A 19,271-nucleotide genomic window follows, 5' to 3' on the forward strand; every position below is an offset into this window, starting at 1 on the left:
CAATGGAATGAGGAAGTGAAAGAGAAAGACAAAAGATTTCATACAGGTATCAATGCAGAACCTTCCACCAGCTAGGCTGAAATTTGTTAAAAAGTACAGCTGCAAAAGATCCAAACGGGATAAATTAATCAGCTGGAAAAACATTTCTCTGCTCTATCTAGAACAGTGGTCTCCAACCTTGGCAACTTTAAGACCTGTGGACTTCAACTCCTAGAGTTCCTCAGCCAGCTTTGCTTTGCTAGCTTTGCTGGCTGAGGAACTCTGGGAGTTGAAGTCCACAGGTCTTAAAGTTGCCAAGGTTGGAGACCACTGATCTAGAACACCTTTTGTACCATGAGGTGACTAGGAAACAAAGACCTATCTGCTTTTTTCTTACCTGAGCTCCATGCCAATAGGCTGCAATGGTGGTAACAGCTTCTTCACAGCGTTTCTCGTGCTTCAGTTCACGAAGCAGCTTCCGAGCCTAGGAAGCAAAGCCCCATGCCCTCAAGTTAGCATTTAAAAAATCCAGTTGCACAAACGACACGGAGGGAGGATGAGTTCAGGATGAGTTTACCGCATCTCTCTAAAGGATAAAGGCTTTATTACTATTTTATTTTAAACCCTCCGACTCTATGCAATTCTATTTAGGCAAGCATGCAAGGTTAAAAAAAACATTAAAATTGTTCAAAACTTTTAAAACTAGAGCTGGTGAGCGGGGGAGATAGTTTTTGTTTCTTAAGAGTTATTAGAGTACTTAAGTAGGACTGGTGCCTAAACTAGCTTTTCCAGACTCATCAAAATCTGCTGCTGACCTGGAATCTTAAGCCACAACCACTCATGTTTTAAAAACAGTAAGTAGATGCAAGCAACACAGATTAAACTAAGATTTTAAATGAGAATGGGGGGAAAAAGGGGGGAGGGAGAGGTTATTTTAAGCATAATAATTCCAACCACATTCTATAAACTGCATTTTATTTAATTAGTTTTGCACTTAAGATTTTTTTTGGCAGATAAAAGTAGACGGGCTGTGATAGCTATTTAACCACTGAGGCTAGAATTAAAATTGGCATGGCCTAGTTGCATTTCTACAACCCTACCACTGATTGCCTATTTGCAAATCAGCCATTTAACCCAAGCAGCTACACTGACAATTGAGATGCACTAAGAGGAAAATGTGTCTAGTGGGAAATGTTAACTACTTTTTTTGGGGGGGGGGTGGTGGTAGGTCAGAGGTGGGTTCCTACCAGTTTGGTAGAACCGGTTCGTCAATTCTACCCAACCTGCTAGAAGAGGTTCCACCAGTGGACCCGGAAAGCAAGCCACACCTACAGAAGAGGTTTCAAAAATTTTTGAAACCCACACTGACACACACACACACACAGACAGACTCACACAGAGAGAGAAAGAGAAAGGAAGAAAGAAAGAAAGAAAAAAGAAAAAAGAAAGAAAAAGTGAGAGAGATGAAAGAAAAAAAGGAAAAAGGGACAGAGAGACAAAAGGAAGAAAGGAAAGAGAGAGGGGGGGAGAGAGAGAAAGAAAACACATGGCCGGCAAGCCACTCCCACCAGGTCACATGGCCGGCAAGCCACTCCCACAAAGGAGACCACACCCACAGAATAGGTTCGAAAAATTTTTGAAACCCACCACTGGGGTAGGTGCTGCTGCCTTCAAGTCAGGCTTGACTCCTAGCAACTGCCTGGACACGTTCATGGAGTTTTCTTGGCACCATTTCCACAGGTGGCTTTCTGTACCATCTTCCTAGGGCTGACACAAAGGGACTTGCTCAAAGTTACCCACTCGGTGTCTATATCTAGAACCCATGTTTTTCTGTTCCTAATCCAGCACTTTTACTGCTAGACCAAATTGGCATTCATATTTATTTATTTAACTAAGGATAGGAGAGGTGGTGGCAGAGTATTTTTTTTTTTTTTGAAAAATGAATATTTCTGTTTCCGATAGAATATACAGTAACTGGTTGATATTATCCCTCCGTGCTCCCCAGTAACATAATTTTAGGTTTCTAAAGAGAAGGAGAAAAAAACAAGAAAGTCCCAGTTGTCTTTTGAAAAAGCACCTCTGGGGCCACCATGACCTGGATGACTGAGAATCTCCATAGACACGATACGATCAGGACAATCCTTTTTGTAGCCAGGAGATGTATTTTTCTCTTTTAAAGGCAAAATAGCCATGGCAATCATGGAATGCAGTTAGGGGGTAGATTCCCAGGAGGTAGGTAGCGGTGCATTCCAGAGGAGCAAGAGGCAACTCAGCCAGATATTATACGTGAGAGAAAGAGGGCGAAAGCAGCCCCCCCCCCCCCCCACCAATAGTTCACAGAGTATTTTGTAAATGCAGACAGTAAAGTCCTCAGTCTGGCAAGGTTTTGTTTAGAGGCGTGAAACAATGAATTCAGCTTGGAAGAATCACCTTTTCTCATTCTTGATTTGGGGCTTGACGCATTCACTTAGGAACAAATAAAAATGTTTTGGCAAGTTTTGGGGGTGGCTCGTAGACATTTTAAAACTCAGTTCTACCTGAGCTTAACACACTAAGTTTAGGACCTTTTCTTTTAAGCGAAAGTTCATGCTACAAATAAAAAAAAAAGGAAAAGGAAAACCAGATTTTTTTTAAGCCAGCTTTCTCTGGCATTAATGTGAAGAATACACTATGGTAAGAAATATGGCTAGGAGCTTCATCAGCCCATGAATGGTCCACTCCTTGATATTAGGATACCTCACTCAAACGCCTATGTTATATACATACAGGAGAAGAGAAGAGAAGAGAAGAGAAGGCGTACTGAAGCCATTCTTTAAACTCACTTTCCATCCTCTGATGTAAGACTGTACAATGATAGCCGAGCGCTTGATCTGCTGGTACTTCTTTTGTTGCTGTATTAAAAAATAAAAATAAAGTATGTGCATACAGAAACGTGTGTTGAGTTTTAAAATACTGTGTTACTAAACAAACTGCACACTTTTTCATTCAGTCTCTAGGCCATCTAAGAAAGTATACAGACCATACTGCAACAAACAATGTTTTCAGTGGTTTTATTGTGACATATGTTTTTATGGGACTAGTCTTGAGAATGCCTGTTCCTAAATGCAGTTGTTTCTAGAAGCATACCTCTGTAAAAATAGCCCTATACCACCTTGACCATGACCATGAAGGAAGTGAAAATAATTAAATTATGGTCAATAATTAGCATGATTAATAACTAATAACTAATTAATAAATAATATGAATATAAATCATATTTTTAATTAAGTGATTTTGTTGTAGTTGCAGTGAGTGACCAGTTTTTTCCATTATTTCAAACTTTCTGTTTACAAGCTTAAAAGTTGCTGTTTCCCAAACACATTTCCTATCAATAACACATAAGCAACAAATTTGTTTGCTTTTCAAATTAAAATCAAAGTGTTATTTTTAACCAAGACAAAAAATATTTACAGTGAGCTATTACTTAAGTAACTCTCTTATAATTATTAAATTATAACAGTGCCTTAATCTCTTAAACTCCAAATCAGTGTAGCCAAGCTGGTGTATTTTTTAACTTTTAATTACTTATTTTGTTGGACACGATGTTAGCATTTCTTTTTTAAATTACTGTCAGGCACACTGAAGGGGCAGAAATACAACCTAACAAATAAAATCCCATCTTACCGCATATTTTCTATACCAGGCAGAAATCACAATCTGACTTTTTTTCATCAGAAGGAAATACGTGCGGCACTTCCAGCCCCTGTAAATTTTTTGGATTAATGTAGCCAAATCCTCAAGACGTTGCTTTCTTAGGTCTTCTAATTTGAAGAGCTACACCGATTTGGGAAAGAAAAATGGAACATAAAAATAAAAATGAATACATATTTACAATAAAAATACGTGGTTCTCTAAAGAAAGCTAGATTGGTGTGATCTCTAAAATATTAGGTCTTGATGTACTAATCCCTTTGGTTCAATTATGGTACTCAACAGATGACTTTAGAATTTATGCATTTTTTTAGTCTAATCTATTTTAAATCTGGTTAATGGAAGGAGCAGAGAGAATTTCATAATTTCAGAATGTAGATGGAGGGAATCACATTTAATTTTAATTTTTATTGTTGTTGTAGGCAATTATGCTAATAGAACAAGCTACGATACAATTCACTTTCCAATATGTTAGTCTTTAATCTGATATAGTTTTCAAGGAGTCTGCAAAAAATACTAAAATGGTTGCCTCCATTCGCAGTCCAAACTAATAAGATCATTATCATCTTCGGGGAGGGGGAGGGGGGGGGGAGAGACAAACAGACATAAGCAATGTCTGTCTGTCCATCTCTTTATTCTGGCCTGAGGTTCAAGTCCTAGCAAATCAGGTTTTGAGAAACATGAAACTGTTTACTTTTATGCTACAATGATAAAAAATAATGCTGCTCCATTAACCACCATCTTTCTTTCCCCACAAACTAATTAACTTTGCCCTTCATTGCTTAATCAAATTAAAACTCTAGCATCTTAAATGAAATAAAATAGAAGGTGACCTTTGTTCAAATAATTTGTCTAAAGTGAGGAATATTACTTCACGTACCGTTCTTGGATTGCGGATGAATATTTTTGATCTGCCCAAGGAGTATTCTTCGTCGGGGACTTCCAGCTCATTAAAAAGGACCTCAACCCCAATTCTAAAAGGCAAACAAACAAAATGCAAAGCATCTTTGTCAAAAAAAGTAATCTCTCTTTCATATGCTAAGCTTGCATATTATCCAGCACTTTATGAAAAGAGAGCTTTGCTATATAAACACTTTTTAAAAGTTAGCCAAGATTGTTTACATCTCAGGTTTTTAGAAAACTGTCCAACTATGAAAATGCTAACCACTGAATAGACATGATGATGATAATGCTTGAGAGTTATACGTATTTTTTAGACATATGGTTTTCTTGGCAGTCCAGGAATTTCCCAACTAATCTCTCACCCAAGCACAACTCCAACCGTGCGATTAACAAAGATAGGCTAAGTGCCACCACCTGTATTTGTTTATATTCTGTTGAAATATATATTTTAGAGCAGGCTAATAATATAGGTATAAAGTACCATTGAGTATAGGTATAAAGTAACACCTGGAAGGATACCAACAATTATGCAAAACATTAGGAAAGGTGAGGCAAACTCTCCCCAAATAATAAAAAACACAGTATGAATATGAAAAAAATAATTGTGCTAGAGCTTTTTTTACATATCCTTCTTGCCACTTTCCACACCCATGTGCAAATAAAACTAAATGTTTCCATTGCCCAGTCATGTCCGGCTCTATAGGGTGGGGCTCATCTCCATTTCTTAGCCGAGAAATATTGTCTGAAAATATTTCTCTGTTCACGTGGCCAGTATGACTATATGCCGAGATGTACAGAACATTGTTACCTTCCCACCGAAGTGATATCTATTTATCTACTTGTTTTTGCATGCTTTTGAACTGCTAGGTTCGCAAGTGCAAATAGCCTGCCTCAAAAAAATGAGAAGCCAAGTTCAATTCTTCAACTTGTACTAGGAATTTGCATGCAATATGCAAAGCTGTCCCTCTCAAACAATGATACCTTAGCCTTTACTCCAGATGTATTTGGCAATCTATGGTAGAGAAGGAACGTGCATGGGCCACCATGGTACAGTAGTTAGAGTGCAGCAGTGCAGGCTACTTCTGCTGACTGCCAGCTGCCTGCAATTTGGCAGTTCAAATCTCACCAGGCTCAAGGTTGACTCATCCTTCGGAGGTCGGCAAAACGAGGACCCAAATTGTTGGCGGCAATATGCTGATTCTGTAAACCGCTTAAGAGCGGGCTACAAAGCACTGTGAAGCGGTATATAAGTCTATTGCTATCAATAATGAGTGACATGGAGGCATCATTTGGCTTTCACTAGATCAATGGAGAAGGAAAATGCTGCAAGATCCTTAACTATGGTTGTAGATTGAAGCTTGGAATATACTATTTTGCTATCTTTGCTCAAAGTCTGCTCAACATAACCCTGAATGGTTTTCTTTACCATTAAGCCAGCAATACTCAAATAATAATTTCAGATACTTTCTGAACTGTCACATCAGAAGGAATATGTGGTGCTACAGCTCAATCTAAACTGTTTAACCAGAGCTAAGCAATCCATGTTAGGTCTGTACCCAGGATGCATTTATTTGTAGTAATTCTTACCTTGCAGGGCCTCTCCATTGTGGCCAGGTCTGCTTGCAAAGCATTTTGTATCTTTCCAGGCAAGGCTCATAAGTTTGACGGAATGCATATCCTGCCCTTCTGACTCGGACATTTTCCATCAGACCTAAATATCGAACTTGATGGCACACAAGAGCATCACTGAAGATGTGTGCTGCTTTTTGGTCATTAGGTTTAATACATCTGCAAATCAAAGAATTTGTTGAGAAAAAGTGCAGTACCTAGAACAGAAATCTATTATGCCCACCATTCATTCATTCAAAATATTCAGTAGAAATTGGCTTCTCCCCATCCAGATTCTATAGCTTCCAGGCACCCAGTCAACATTGTGGTTGCATCAGTTTCCTGACTGGGGTGGAGATGTATATAACTAGGTAACATCATCATACTGATGATATATATAGTACTACATACTGTCAAATGATCTCAACCAGAAGTTTTATGTAAATGTTAAAGAGGAGAGGAGAGGAGAGACACCTGAACCTTGAGGGATCTCACACTGCAGGGGCCTGAAATTTCCTGTCCCGACTGAAACTGACCACAGAAAAAGGAGAAAAACCACCATAAAACAGTGCCTCCCACTCCCAGCTAGTGAACCTGACCATGGTTGATGGTATCTGTTGTGTCTTTGCGACGCAGCCGGCAGGCGGGGCCGGAGCAGCCGTTACCTGATTGGCTCGGGCGTGCCTGCCGGCTGGCGGGATAATCACCAGCCACCCAGCCGCCCATTGGCCAGCCAACTGACAGCTCGGGTATATAAAGAGCTGTCAGTTGGGCTGGCGCTGTCCGCATTCTGAAACACTGTTGTAGTTGACTGTTATAATAAACCGTTCCGTTTTACCTCACGCCTTGGTTCTTAATAGTATCAAAAGCTGCTGAGACCGAGGAGGGACAGGAACTCAGCCCTCTTGTGTTCTCCAGAGTTCACCTACAAGTGCAACCAATGTCACCTTGGTACTGTACCCCAGCCTGAATCCTGACTGAAGAGGGTTCAGATGATCTGTTTCAGCCAAGGCTCTCTGCAACTAAGTGCCAACCACCTTGCAACAACCTTCCCCAGAAATGGAAAGATGGAGAGTGGATAAAAGTAATCTAAAGCTGTTGGATCCAACAGTCTGGTTTTACAACCAAAGAAACCTTAGAGACAGGAGTAGGTATTTTTCATACTCCACTACATTTTTTATTTCTAAAAGTACACCCCATTGTTTAATAGTAAATTGCTTTTCCAGGCAGAAAAGCTATTTATACTACTGTATTTTTATTATTCAACTAATAACTAATAACAAAAATACAATAGCATAAGTAATATGATAATACATGTTATTTACAAATATAAGATCTAACAGCAGCGATAAATTTGCAGGATAGTAAATAGAAATGGCTCTCAATTATAAATTGTTGATTAAATGGACCTACAGTATGTGAAATCTGGCATTAAACTGTAGTATTAACATAGGATGTTGCTTGTTTTCTATCCAGATCAGGCACTTATTTGAGGCCACATAATTGTAATCCAGTCCAATCCAGTCCTCCTGCAGCAATCTGTCGGCCGAAAACGGGCTGTGCGCAGCCTGTTTTCCATTGGCAGGAGTGCTGCTGGAGACCGTGGAGGCCAAAATGGGCCATGTGGGGGCCTTACGGGGCTTCCATGCGGTCCATTGTTGGCTGGCAGAGTGCTGCAGGAGGCCGTGAAAGCCAAAAACGGGGCACAGGGAGGCCACATGAAGCCCCTCCTTCCCTGTGGCCCATTTTGGTTGGTCCTTTGGTATTTCCAGGCCAGCCCTGAGGGCCTTCAGTTTCCCCTACCATAGAGCAATTAGAACCATTAATTTATGGTGAGATTTCCCCTTCATCTTTGGGGGGAAAAAGATCAGCTAAAATAAATTGCATCATATTTAGATCATATCCACTCAATTGAGATACTATGAATATTCATACCAGGTCTTTTTGTAATTTGAAACTGGGACACATAAAAGTCACCTAATTAAAAAAATTACCTCTTTTTCAACTAAATTATATTCAACTGATATAAATAAATCACTCTCTTTCATGCTCTCATTTAGAGTATGAATTAAAGATTACCATTGTCGCAAGCGCAATTTCTTCCATTTTCTGAACCTTACCTGATGTAATTGGGATTTTTTGTTTGCAAGTTCCTCATCAATGTTGCCACAGAAACTTTGAACTGGGAACCTGCTGTTGGTGGCCTCTTTAAATTAATCTTGACAGGGTTTCCTTCTGGAAATAGTGCTTTAATGAGGGAGTGGTTGGCCTTCCACATAGCTTGAGACAGATCACGGTAAAGCAGGTCATTATTCTTGTCCACAAACCCTTCTACTTGATACATCACCTAAAACAACAAACCAAGAATCTAAATAAGCAAAGGTGATCAATTCTGGGAGGAGAAAAACACACCAAGAACAAACTGATCACATTATCCAAATGACTATCTTTTTATATCCAGCATTAATTCTCATAAAATTCCATCACTTATTGGAGTTCAGAAGTTTCTACCATAAGAAAGAGAAAGGATATTAAATTGTACACCTCTCTTCAATTCTGAAATTGCTGTCATGTTTGCGTAAGTATTGGAATGAAAACCACCAAAGGCAACTCATCAATGCATGCTGTTTTTCTCAGATCTACTATCCTACCTTTATTTATTTATTTTACATACCATCCATCTCATGGTCAAGTAACACTGGGTGACTTACAATATCATAAAACAGGAATATAAAACATTAAAATGTTAAAACATTAAATATATTAAAAGTTAACAGAAACCAGGAACCCACACAAAAATGGGATGAAGATGAGATATTCATCTTATTCTACTAACCACCTTCAAGGTGAAAGGACCCCATGGGGGCCCCAAGCCAATTAGCAGAACCTGGTTTTGTGGCCTCTTCAGAAGGTCAAGTGGATCTCAGCTTGACGGGCAACATGTTCCAGAGGGTGGGAGCCAGAGCAGAAAAGGTTCTTCTCCTGGAACCCACCAGCTGTAATTTCTTGACCAATTGAGTCCACAGCTTCTGCCTAAGTGAATGGGGCAGCTCAATCTCCTAGGGGTGATATTTCATGGGATTTGAGCCTTTATCTTCTCGATGAAGAGGAGGGGGAATGTCAAAAGCAAACATATTTTCAAATATTCAAGGCTATTTGAAATCCTTACCTTGCCAGCATAATGTTGAATTCTGAAGCAACAATGTGGGAGGGAAGTATCGTTCAAGAAACGTGAACATTTGCTCATCCTGCTTTCAAAGTGTTGGTGAGTAGCACAGACCTGGTTTAATTTGTCTAAGAAGGTTTCATCAGTAACAGCCCCTGGCCGCAGACATTCTTCATCTAGCATAGCTAGGATTCCATTCTGATGCTGTTGGGTAATGTAACAGTTCATTTCATTATTAGGGCATAAATATTCTATCATATGCTTTAAGAAGTACTTACACTTGATGGCTCTATGATGAAAAAAAAGTGAATCAGATTTCAATGTCCAATTTTTTGTCTACTGATTTAGACCATATAGACAAGCGACAAGCATCAAGCAAACTATGAACAGAATATAACAAGCAGAAATAACATTTCTAAGTATCATTCACTGAAAATGAGTTAATAATTGTTGTAAGAAAAAACATACGGCATACATGAAACTGAAATATTAAGATTTGGAGCTTTCTGTTCAACCCTTCTAAGAGGTTTCCAGTCTACTTTCCCAGGTTGTGAACATCTATCTTTCCCCATTCCCCTGAAGATAGATGTACTACCATAAAGACGGATCATAGCTTAATTTTTTAAAAAGCCATACATTCCCATCACATAGAGTTTTAAATAGAGGCTATGCAATGATAACAGCAACACTGATTCCAATATGAATAATTCTAACTATCAAGACCCCCCCCCCCCCAAAAAAAAAAACCTTTCCACAGTTTGAATCAGTTTAAGGCTGATTCACACTTAATGGCTCAACTGAGAATCTGTGTTCTGCAAATTCTCAAGAGATTCTGAGAACGTGTATAAGAAACAAGCACACAGATAACTTCAGATTCACTTGTTTCCTGGGTGGAGAGATGGGGCTCCCTTGCATATCATTCATGAAAAATTACCGATAATAAGTTTTGGGAAAACATAGGAACAAAACACAAGAAAGAAATTCAGGTGGCATGACAATGATTTAGTATAGCTCTTGAAAAATGAAGACATGCAAAAACACAGAATACGCACTGAAGAAAATGAAATAGCATGAAACAGACAGTATTTGAATTGCCCCCCTACTCATACAATTTTAGAGCCTTTTTTTTTTTTTAAAAAAAAAGAATGGATTATTAATATTGGCAAAACCTCCCCTTTTTTGCTATATCTAGTCTAGAAAACAGGGGAATTCTGCCTGGAACAATATATTTACCTTATTTGATGTAGAATAATATTATCCAAATATTGGTTTCTCCAAAAGGCTGCACAGTGTTCTTTATGGCCATATCTTACTAAATATTCATAAATCCTCTACAGGATTCTCATCCCACAGATCTTTACAGACAATATATGATTTTCTGAATACATGATTTATTGAAAAAGCCATAATTAGCTGATTCCTATAACATTAAGTTACATAATCCATAACCCAAACCACAAAGGCTGGGCTTGACAACATACAGCCAAAACAAGTAATTTTATTGCTGTGAGAGGTGAACCAGGCTAGTATGATTTGTTCTTCCTAAGAAAAGTTCAGTAGAGACTCTCAGAATAGGAAAAAGCTGATCCTTTGTCATATGCTAATTAAAATATTCATCCAGTTTCCACTGTTGCCGAGGAACTAATGTGACATGAGAAGGTCTGCACTTATATGATTCATTTCCAATGAAATGTAATTCACTAAGTTACAGAACAGTTCAGAAAAGGTACATCAGGGGTATCAAACTCACGTTGTCATGGGGGCTTCACATGACTTATTGGGACTTTTCCCCCCTTTCACTAAACCGGGCATGGGCATGGCCAGTGCGTGATGCCCATGGGCCGCGAGTTTGACAGCTGTGACTTACATGCTCAGTAATGTCATTATTAACTAAATGGTACTATATAAATGTTACAAGGCAAAATATATCACTTAATGGATCAAGGTTTAATGCCCTGCTTAAAAACTTTCTACACCTTTGATACAAGTTTTCTTTTTTCCCCCTTCCTATATTTCTTTCCTTTCTACTTTTTGTGTATAAAAGTAAAGGAGAAAATGGTAACACAGGAGCATTTGCTGACAGCTGAATTTTTGATAAAAAGAAAAAAAAAATAACACAGATACAACAAAACAATTCAAAAGAATTTTACACAAGGACTTACATTCTCTATAAGATCACAAATTATAGCGTTGTTGAAGTATTCAATGTGAGTCCATTCAATACCCTATAAAAATAAGGTTGTAAAACTGAGAAAGAAATATGGCCAAATAATTTTTAACAACATAAATATAGAGGTTCCGCAACCATGTAAAACTCTACCAAGTTCAATAGAACTAACTTAACCAAAAGCTGACACTTGGTCAACATGTACATATCAAAAGTTATTGGACATCTGTAACTGAGTGGTTTCCCACTATTATGTTTATTTTTTGCCTATATAATTCAAGACTGTAAAAAAGCATTAAAATTAGTTTTGTACTATACTCCCTGAGTATTCTTAAAGAATATTCTTGAACTAATGTTAAAAATATTTGCATAAGTACGTGTTCAATATGCTTCCCTTTCTTATTCCATGCTCTCCGGCCTGGAATATGTCACTGTTGTGCAATACCAATCAAAGGAGATGGCATGATTTAACTGTATGCTTCATAGCATAAGATATTTAAAGCTGGCAATACATAAACCATATATAAACAGCCATAGAAGAGAAACTGTATTTTCTGGATTATCTGGCTTCTTTCAAAGATCTACCACTTGCCTTAATTCAAGCATGTTTTAGTAAATTGTCATGACCTAGAATAATACCCAGTTTTTCTAAATCCTAAGAAAAATACTGCTGCTAGATTTAAGAACATTTCAATGGACTTTTTCCTCATTAGCATTAGGTGATCTTGGAATCTTTAATTTTAGATTAGATGAAATTAAAAGTTTCACAAGAAGAAGATGATCTAAAGAAAACAATTAAATAGATAAATGTCTATTTTTACATTTTTTCTCAAAGAGTGCCAATTAAAATTGTTTTAAATCTTCTGATAAAGGTGTTATATATCTCAAAAAGGGAGGGAGTTTTTCGTGTTGTTTTTGCATCCTCTCTTTTCCAATCACAATTATTTGGGAGGGGGGGGTGCTCAGATGGGAGCTTTATATTTGTTAGAAACGCAGAAACTGCTAACGCTGCTAAACCAAACTGAGTGTTCTTGAATAACTGCCAGATGTGTTTTCCATTCCATTCCCCAATCTGTGTCAATTTCCCATGCACTTAATTGAAACAGATCCAAATTCCTTCAGTGCGAAGCCTTAGGTCAATAAACACTTTGCACATCTTGAGAGTGTTTCTAAGGAAATGACTGTTTCACCTCACAAACCCCTGAGATTTGTCTGCCTTTAATCTTCATCTTCAGGAGGACAGATGCTTGGTTTAAATGACGCCATCAGAACAGAATAGATTACACTTTGGTAGTACTATTTTTTGTAATGTCATCAATCAAGTCCTGTGTGATACCGAGCATCACCAAAACACATTTTATATTACCTGTGCAATATTCTGGATGTTCACATCTATGCTTCCAGAATACTCTCACGCTTTGCTACTTCTTGGATCTCAACAAAACTTTTGCCAACCTTTTGTGCCTTTTGTATTATTAATTTTGTTTCAAAGCTAACACTTATGATTCATTAACAGCTGTCAGTACAGGAAACAACCTCATATCTTACAAGACTGGCACAACTTTTCCTAAAGTTAATAAAGACAAACAGAAGAAGCTACTTATGGCAGGACTGGGAAGTTGCACAGGAAACAAATATATACCTCTCTTATATATTCTTCTTGTTCTTCCTTTAGAGTAAGCTCAATGAAGATCTGCTGCAGTTTCTCATTGCAGTAGTTAATAATAAACTGTTCAAAACTGTTATCCTATCCAATAAAAGAGAAAAAAAGTGTCATTAAATCACACTTGGAAGGGTTATAAATCAAAAGACTTATAGTCTGCAAGCCATTTTTACAATTTACTATCTCATGATAATGATATCATATCAATATATCATTCTGTAAATTACCTAATGGACTTCAGGCACACATATAATCACTTTCTTTTGGGTACTGGTTACGCTAAATAGGTAATAGCATTCAGCAAGGAACAGCCAATGTTTTTTTAAAGAAAAGAAACATGAAAGTATTCACATTACAGCAATGAACTAAAACTAATTATTTCTAATATAAGGAACCTACAGGTAATCTAATTAACTCAGTATCATCCGAGAATAGCAAGGTACATTGTTTCTTCAAGCTAAGTATTGCCTTAATTTTAAGAGGAAGCTACGGGTAGTTCTTTAGTTAAGATGGAAATTGGGACTAGAATTTCCACTGCTAAGTGAAGCAGTTGTAAAATTGACATTTCATATCTAATGCCTTGTCTTATTCAAGATTTTCAAAAGAAAAAAAACCCAGAATATCTGTTAACATTGTATAATCATGCTTTTTGTTAAAAAAAAAAAAAAACTAGCACTTTACAACTATTGTATGTATACAGGCAGTCCTCACTTAGCAACTATACATTCAACTACTTTTTTTTAGGTACAGTGGTGCTAAATGAGGAGACTTATGATTGGTCCTCAAATCCCCATGGTCACATGATTGCCATTTGCGACCTTCGTTGATTTCTAACAAGCAAAGTCAGAGGGGCAGCCAGCAGGAAGTAGCAACTTGCAGTTACATGATGTCACACTTAATGATCATGCATGATTTATTTAACAACCACAACCAGAATTTCCATTGTAAGTAAGTAGATGTAATGGTATGTGAAAATAACCTTAAAGGATCAGGGGAAGAGACGCTTCCTAGGAACTGATCATAAAAGATGGACTCCACAGTTGCTTAATAGACAGAGAAAGAAACTTAGGAAAGACCGATCCTAATGGATCAGGCACAGTGGTGGGTTTCAAACCTACTCTGTGGGTGTGGCCTCCTTTGTGGGAGTGGCTTGCCAGCCATGTGTTTTCTTTCTTTCTTTTTCTTTCTTTCTTTTTCTTTCTTTCTTTCTTTCTCTCTCTCTCTCTCTTTCCTTCCTTTTGTCTCTCTGTCCCTTTTCCTTTTTTTCTTTCATCTCTCTCTCTTTTTCTTTCTTTTTTTCTTTTTTTCTTTCTTCCTTTCTTTCTCTTTCTCTCTCTGTGTGAGTCTCTCTGTGTGTGTGTGTGTGTGTGTGGTGGGTTTCAAAAATTTTTGGAACCTCTTCTGTAGGTGTGGCCTGCTTTCCGGGTCCACTGGTGGAACCTCTTCTAACCAGTTCGGTAGATTTGACAAACCGGTTCTACCGAACTGGTGCAAACTGGTAGGAACCCACCTCTGATCAGGCAGGCAATGGGAGATTTCAAACTTATGAAATTCTGTTTTTACAATAAAGTAGAATTAGCTCATCTGGTCAGCTTTTCTATTTGATTTACCTGGGAGGGCTGACAACATGGTTATGAGATATATTATTTTTTTGCTTTGATTCCACATTGGTTAGCATCAGCGTTGCCAGTCCCTGTAATGATCATTAACTATCTGTAAAAATAGTTTTACAGATTAATTTTTAAAAAATCCAGCAACTTCATTCATGAGAGTTTTTCTTTTATTAAACTTTTTTTAAACCTAAAACTATATTTCAAAGTTGTGTTTATTCACCCTAAATAAAACCATTGATTTCAAAAATCAATACTCTATATGTTCAGGTCTGTAATAGATATTTTATGTTTTATAAATTATAAGTGCATGTCTAATCATGTAAATCATGAATGTAATAACCCTACACTAGATGTAGATATACTAATTAGAAAATCATTGCAGATCTGAATTTAGCATGCTCTCATAGCTATCTTACGTTTCTCCCAGTACTCTTAGTAAAAAATAATAATAATCTGTTCCGAATACACAGATCTTTTTTTTATAAAGTCACATGATTCTTATTTGTATAAAGTTTTATCCAGGAGTGGCTTCTAATCAAACATGATGTGGGCAACAGATATCTAAACCTACCTGAGGAATTATTGAAGAGACTGATTCTTCAATTAAAAAAAATAAACAATTTGCCAATTATTTATGTGTTTCAAAATGTCTTGGCAATAATTAATCTCTTTGCCCCCCCCAAAAAAAGAACGAACAAAGGGTCATGACTTATAATGCAAATGAGCTTCAATATATAACTTAAATCTCAAGTATTTAAAATCAGTTCAAAAATGTTTTTCCCCATACAAACAAAATTGCTAGCAACAGTTTTTGTTCTGCCATTTTTAAAAAAAATAATCTGAATGTATATCTAATCAAAATAATGTGTTTCATCCCAGGCGGTTTAACCAGTCATGATTTACTGAGACTTCTTCCCCTATGTTAATTGATTCTTGACCTATTGTATGCTGAGTTAGAAGATGGAGAGTTCAAACAAGTAACTACATTGTATTTTGCTAATAAATTAGTTTGGAGTAAAGAAAATACCTCAAAAATTTCAAAGCCATAGATGTCCAAAACCCCCATTACTTTCTTCCTTACTTTGGACTGTGCCTGTAGAAAAAGTTATTATTTACATGATTAATAATAGATGGCAGCAAGATAGATAAATAAAAAGTAGTGTAAATTAAAAAAAAAATCATATGGCACACATCAGAGTTCCCCAACCTTTCCAAGTTGATGCCCTGGAAAAGGGAGAAGCAGAGAAAGAGGGAATGATTTTGTAGGGGTGGCAGGTGCAGGTGCATTTGTGAAAGCGCCCGCAATGTTCATGACAACACAAGCGCGAATGGGGCCATAAGCACCCGCAACAAGGCTTGCGTGAGTGAAGCCACAAGCGCCCAGAATGACATTCAAGTGGGGCAGCAACCACCTGCAGCGACACTTGCACAAGTAGGGCTGTGTATACGCGCAGATGCATGCACACCCGCCGGCCACTCATGCAGCCCAGTGGTGATTAGACTGTGGTCCAGTAGTGGGCCACGGTCCACAGGTTGGAGACCCTGATATACATATTGCTTGTATGCAGAAACTGATGACCATTTATTTTATGTGCTGTCATTTAAATTTTATTGCATTTGATGAACTATACCTTAATGCTTTCATTGATTCTGGTAACAAGCCAACAAAACAGTCTACTGTAAAGATTCTTTGCCAGAGCATCCCGAGCATAATAAGCCTAGTTAAAAGAAAGAAACATTTAAGATAGATTAAAGTATTTTCTGGTTTTGGTACAGCACAAGGTGGTAAGAACCAATAGCCACCCATGGTCTGCAGATGTACTTTAGGGAAAGTTTTAAAAAAAAATACTAGCCTAAGCTTTTTTGCAGCACCTGTTATTGAAAGTGGGGGAGGGGGATTCACTACTGGGGGAGTCCTTCGGGATTGGGCGGCCTATAAATTTATTAAACAGTTAGACAGTTAAACTACTGTAATCATCTGGCATTACCTGAGCTACATTTAAAGTTGTTGATACTTTCTCCTGCTTGGCTTCAACAGTGCGGAAGCTAAAAGCTCTTTCCAGAACTGACTGATCAATTCCTGTCAATTCGCATATTTCTTTAAGCTCTGTGGAAAAGAAGAATCATAACTTGAAGCATACAGAGTTTGAGGTGAGTTTTATTGTATTTTCAAAAAAATATTTATTCACTTGAACAGTACTTTTGTCTGGCAACTGGCTACGCAAAATAACGTCATCTGCCTTATTCTTTATTTCTTTATTTTGACTCTGCAAACAACTGTATAGAAATAGTAAGCATGCATTCAAATTTGCAGAATGATGTTGTATTTAACTTTCTACCATGTAGAGGGTGTGCCGCCTTCTTTTACCTAGTGATTCACTGAAACATACAATTTGACAAAGGATGCTTGGCTTTGCACACAAATGTAGCTTTTACCGATTTCCTTTCTAAAATGTATTTTTAAATATTTGCCATGTCATCTAAAATTATCTGTAGCTTTTTTAAATACAAAAACTGCCCACTTTAGCTACTTTCTATCTACCAAGGAAACTGTTTGGCCAAGGATGAAAATACTTTTGAGTGAAAATTGAATTCTACATTTTTAACAAACATGCTAAATTTACTGTTACTTTATCCCACCACTTCTAGATAGAAGACAAGATGCAAATTAAAATACCCAAGGATCTGAAAGAGTATAGTCTGAATGTATCATTTCATCCCTTATTCCATTTTAAGACATTATTATTAAATTCAGACTCTCTGACTACAATGTTATCCAGCCATTGTTTTTCTGTCCAACCTATTTATTTTTCATTTTTGAGTGCATAAAGTGCAGTATTTAGGGCTTTTGTATCGCTTCCAATATCAGATAATGCCGAAGTCCACTAAATAGTTAAAATTAAGTCAGTAATTTTAAGACTGGGTAAAGTGGAAAAAGGTTAATGCGGTATAAGAAAATGTGGTTTTTATTTTGTACGTGCTTATCTTCTACAGACTAAATAAAAACCAGAAGACCTTCAATGAACTTGAACAGTGGTACGTAAGAATTTTTTTTAAAAAAAATATTGTCTGATGAAGAATTATGAACAATTCCAAACTGACAGAAAAATACGTAGTATACTAATAAATAAGGATTCGATAATAAAGATTCTGTCATTGACCTTGAAATTAATACATTAAAAACAAGCCAAAAAAGGGGAAGAAGGCGGGGCTTAGCAGTGAGAAGATGGAGTTTCAGGCTACTCCTGAAATTCCTCTATACCAAAGGATTTTTGGACGGGTTCTTTGAACTCTAGCTGTCCCGGAGACGACAGTGAAGGTGGGGAGGGACCCAGGACCCCAGAGATATCCGCAAATCTCTGGGGGGGGGGGTATTAACTCCTCGTGCCAATTCCTTTTTGGATTAGCTGCGTGCTAACTGAAACTGCAGGTTGCCCCTAAGAATGGAAGAAGTGATGTCATCTGGTAAGCTGATTTTATTATCCAAGAGAGACTGTTCGTGTTAAAAAATTAAGCTAACTGAATCCAAAGAACAGGAAGATTTAGCGGCGAATTGGCTCTTTCTAATGGATTTATGACTGGTGGTTACTTTACTTCTTAAATGCTTCAAGAAACTCCGCGACATCCTCCCCCTCTGAATCTCCCTAAGTGGATCGTAAAACTTATCTCCTACTAATTAGCCCGTCACGATTCAACATTTTTATTACTTTACTACCTAGTTCTGTTTACAACTAGGTAAGATTGACAGCCTGTAAGAGACTAAAAAAAAATGCTTTGAAGCCTGTGGGGAAAAAAAAAGAGAGCTTCTAATTTTTAACTACGACACATCATGGCGTCCCAAAATACCTCTAAGATTTCATTTCAGACTCTTTTCTCTGTGTGTAGAGGACTCTTTGATTCTTACCAAAAACTGGAAAGAAAACTGGATCAACTGATTCTAAAATATGAAGTTAAAACTGAGATCGTTGAATGCTTAAATGTTCCTGAAACACAAATGGAAAATGTGAGAAATGGTGTCTGGTCTATCTCAGAGGAAGAAAGGAGGGGGGAAGCTATAAAGACGACTCATTTAAAGAGACAGTGTGCAGGAGGAATGGAGAATCCACCCTTGAGAATTAAAGTTAATTTGGGAAATTTTATAAGCCTAGGACAACATTATTATTTCATCACCGACATTCAGAATCCAAAGGTGCCGAAATATTTTTGTTTGGATTTGCTTATGGAAACATTTGGTAAATTTATCCAACGAATGGCTATTGGACGGAGGAAATCTCGTTGTTGGAGGGACACAGGCTGACAGATGGGACAATACAACCTAAAATTAGCTAGATCGGATTACTTCAATTTGTAATAGATATAGCTGAATAATGACTGATATGGATAGCAATATATATAATTTGGAACTGGCTGATAGATTGATGAATACAACTGAAAACTAGTTAAACCTAATTGCTTTTTCTTGTAACAGATATTGCTGAATAAT

General features: G+C 37.3%; 1 protein-coding gene across 4 annotated transcripts in view; it reads right to left on the reverse strand.

Moving 5' to 3' along the window:
- MYO1B (myosin IB) overlaps positions 1-19,271 on the reverse strand; it is a 130,887-nt gene that overhangs the window by 21,206 nt on the left and 90,410 nt on the right. For all 4 annotated transcript variants that reach the window (XM_032210265.1, XM_032210272.1, XM_032210289.1 and 1 more), the window contains exons 11-22: positions 16,777-16,895; positions 16,420-16,506; positions 15,816-15,881; positions 13,155-13,259; positions 11,508-11,570; positions 9,349-9,549; positions 8,300-8,526; positions 6,159-6,359; positions 4,549-4,642; positions 3,643-3,792; positions 2,802-2,870; positions 377-463 (exon numbers count right to left, since the gene is read on the reverse strand). In XM_032210265.1, coding sequence (XP_032066156.1) covers positions 377-463; positions 2,802-2,870; positions 3,643-3,792; positions 4,549-4,642; positions 6,159-6,359; positions 8,300-8,526; positions 9,349-9,549; positions 11,508-11,570; positions 13,155-13,259; positions 15,816-15,881; positions 16,420-16,506; positions 16,777-16,895 — 1,469 coding nt within the window. The remainder of the gene's footprint in view (positions 1-376; positions 464-2,801; positions 2,871-3,642; positions 3,793-4,548; positions 4,643-6,158; positions 6,360-8,299; positions 8,527-9,348; positions 9,550-11,507; positions 11,571-13,154; positions 13,260-15,815; positions 15,882-16,419; positions 16,507-16,776; positions 16,896-19,271) is intronic.

This window comes from Thamnophis elegans, chromosome 1 (genome assembly GCF_009769535.1).
Source record: "Thamnophis elegans isolate rThaEle1 chromosome 1, rThaEle1.pri, whole genome shotgun sequence".
Classification (NCBI taxonomy): Eukaryota; Metazoa; Chordata; class Lepidosauria; order Squamata; family Colubridae; genus Thamnophis; species Thamnophis elegans.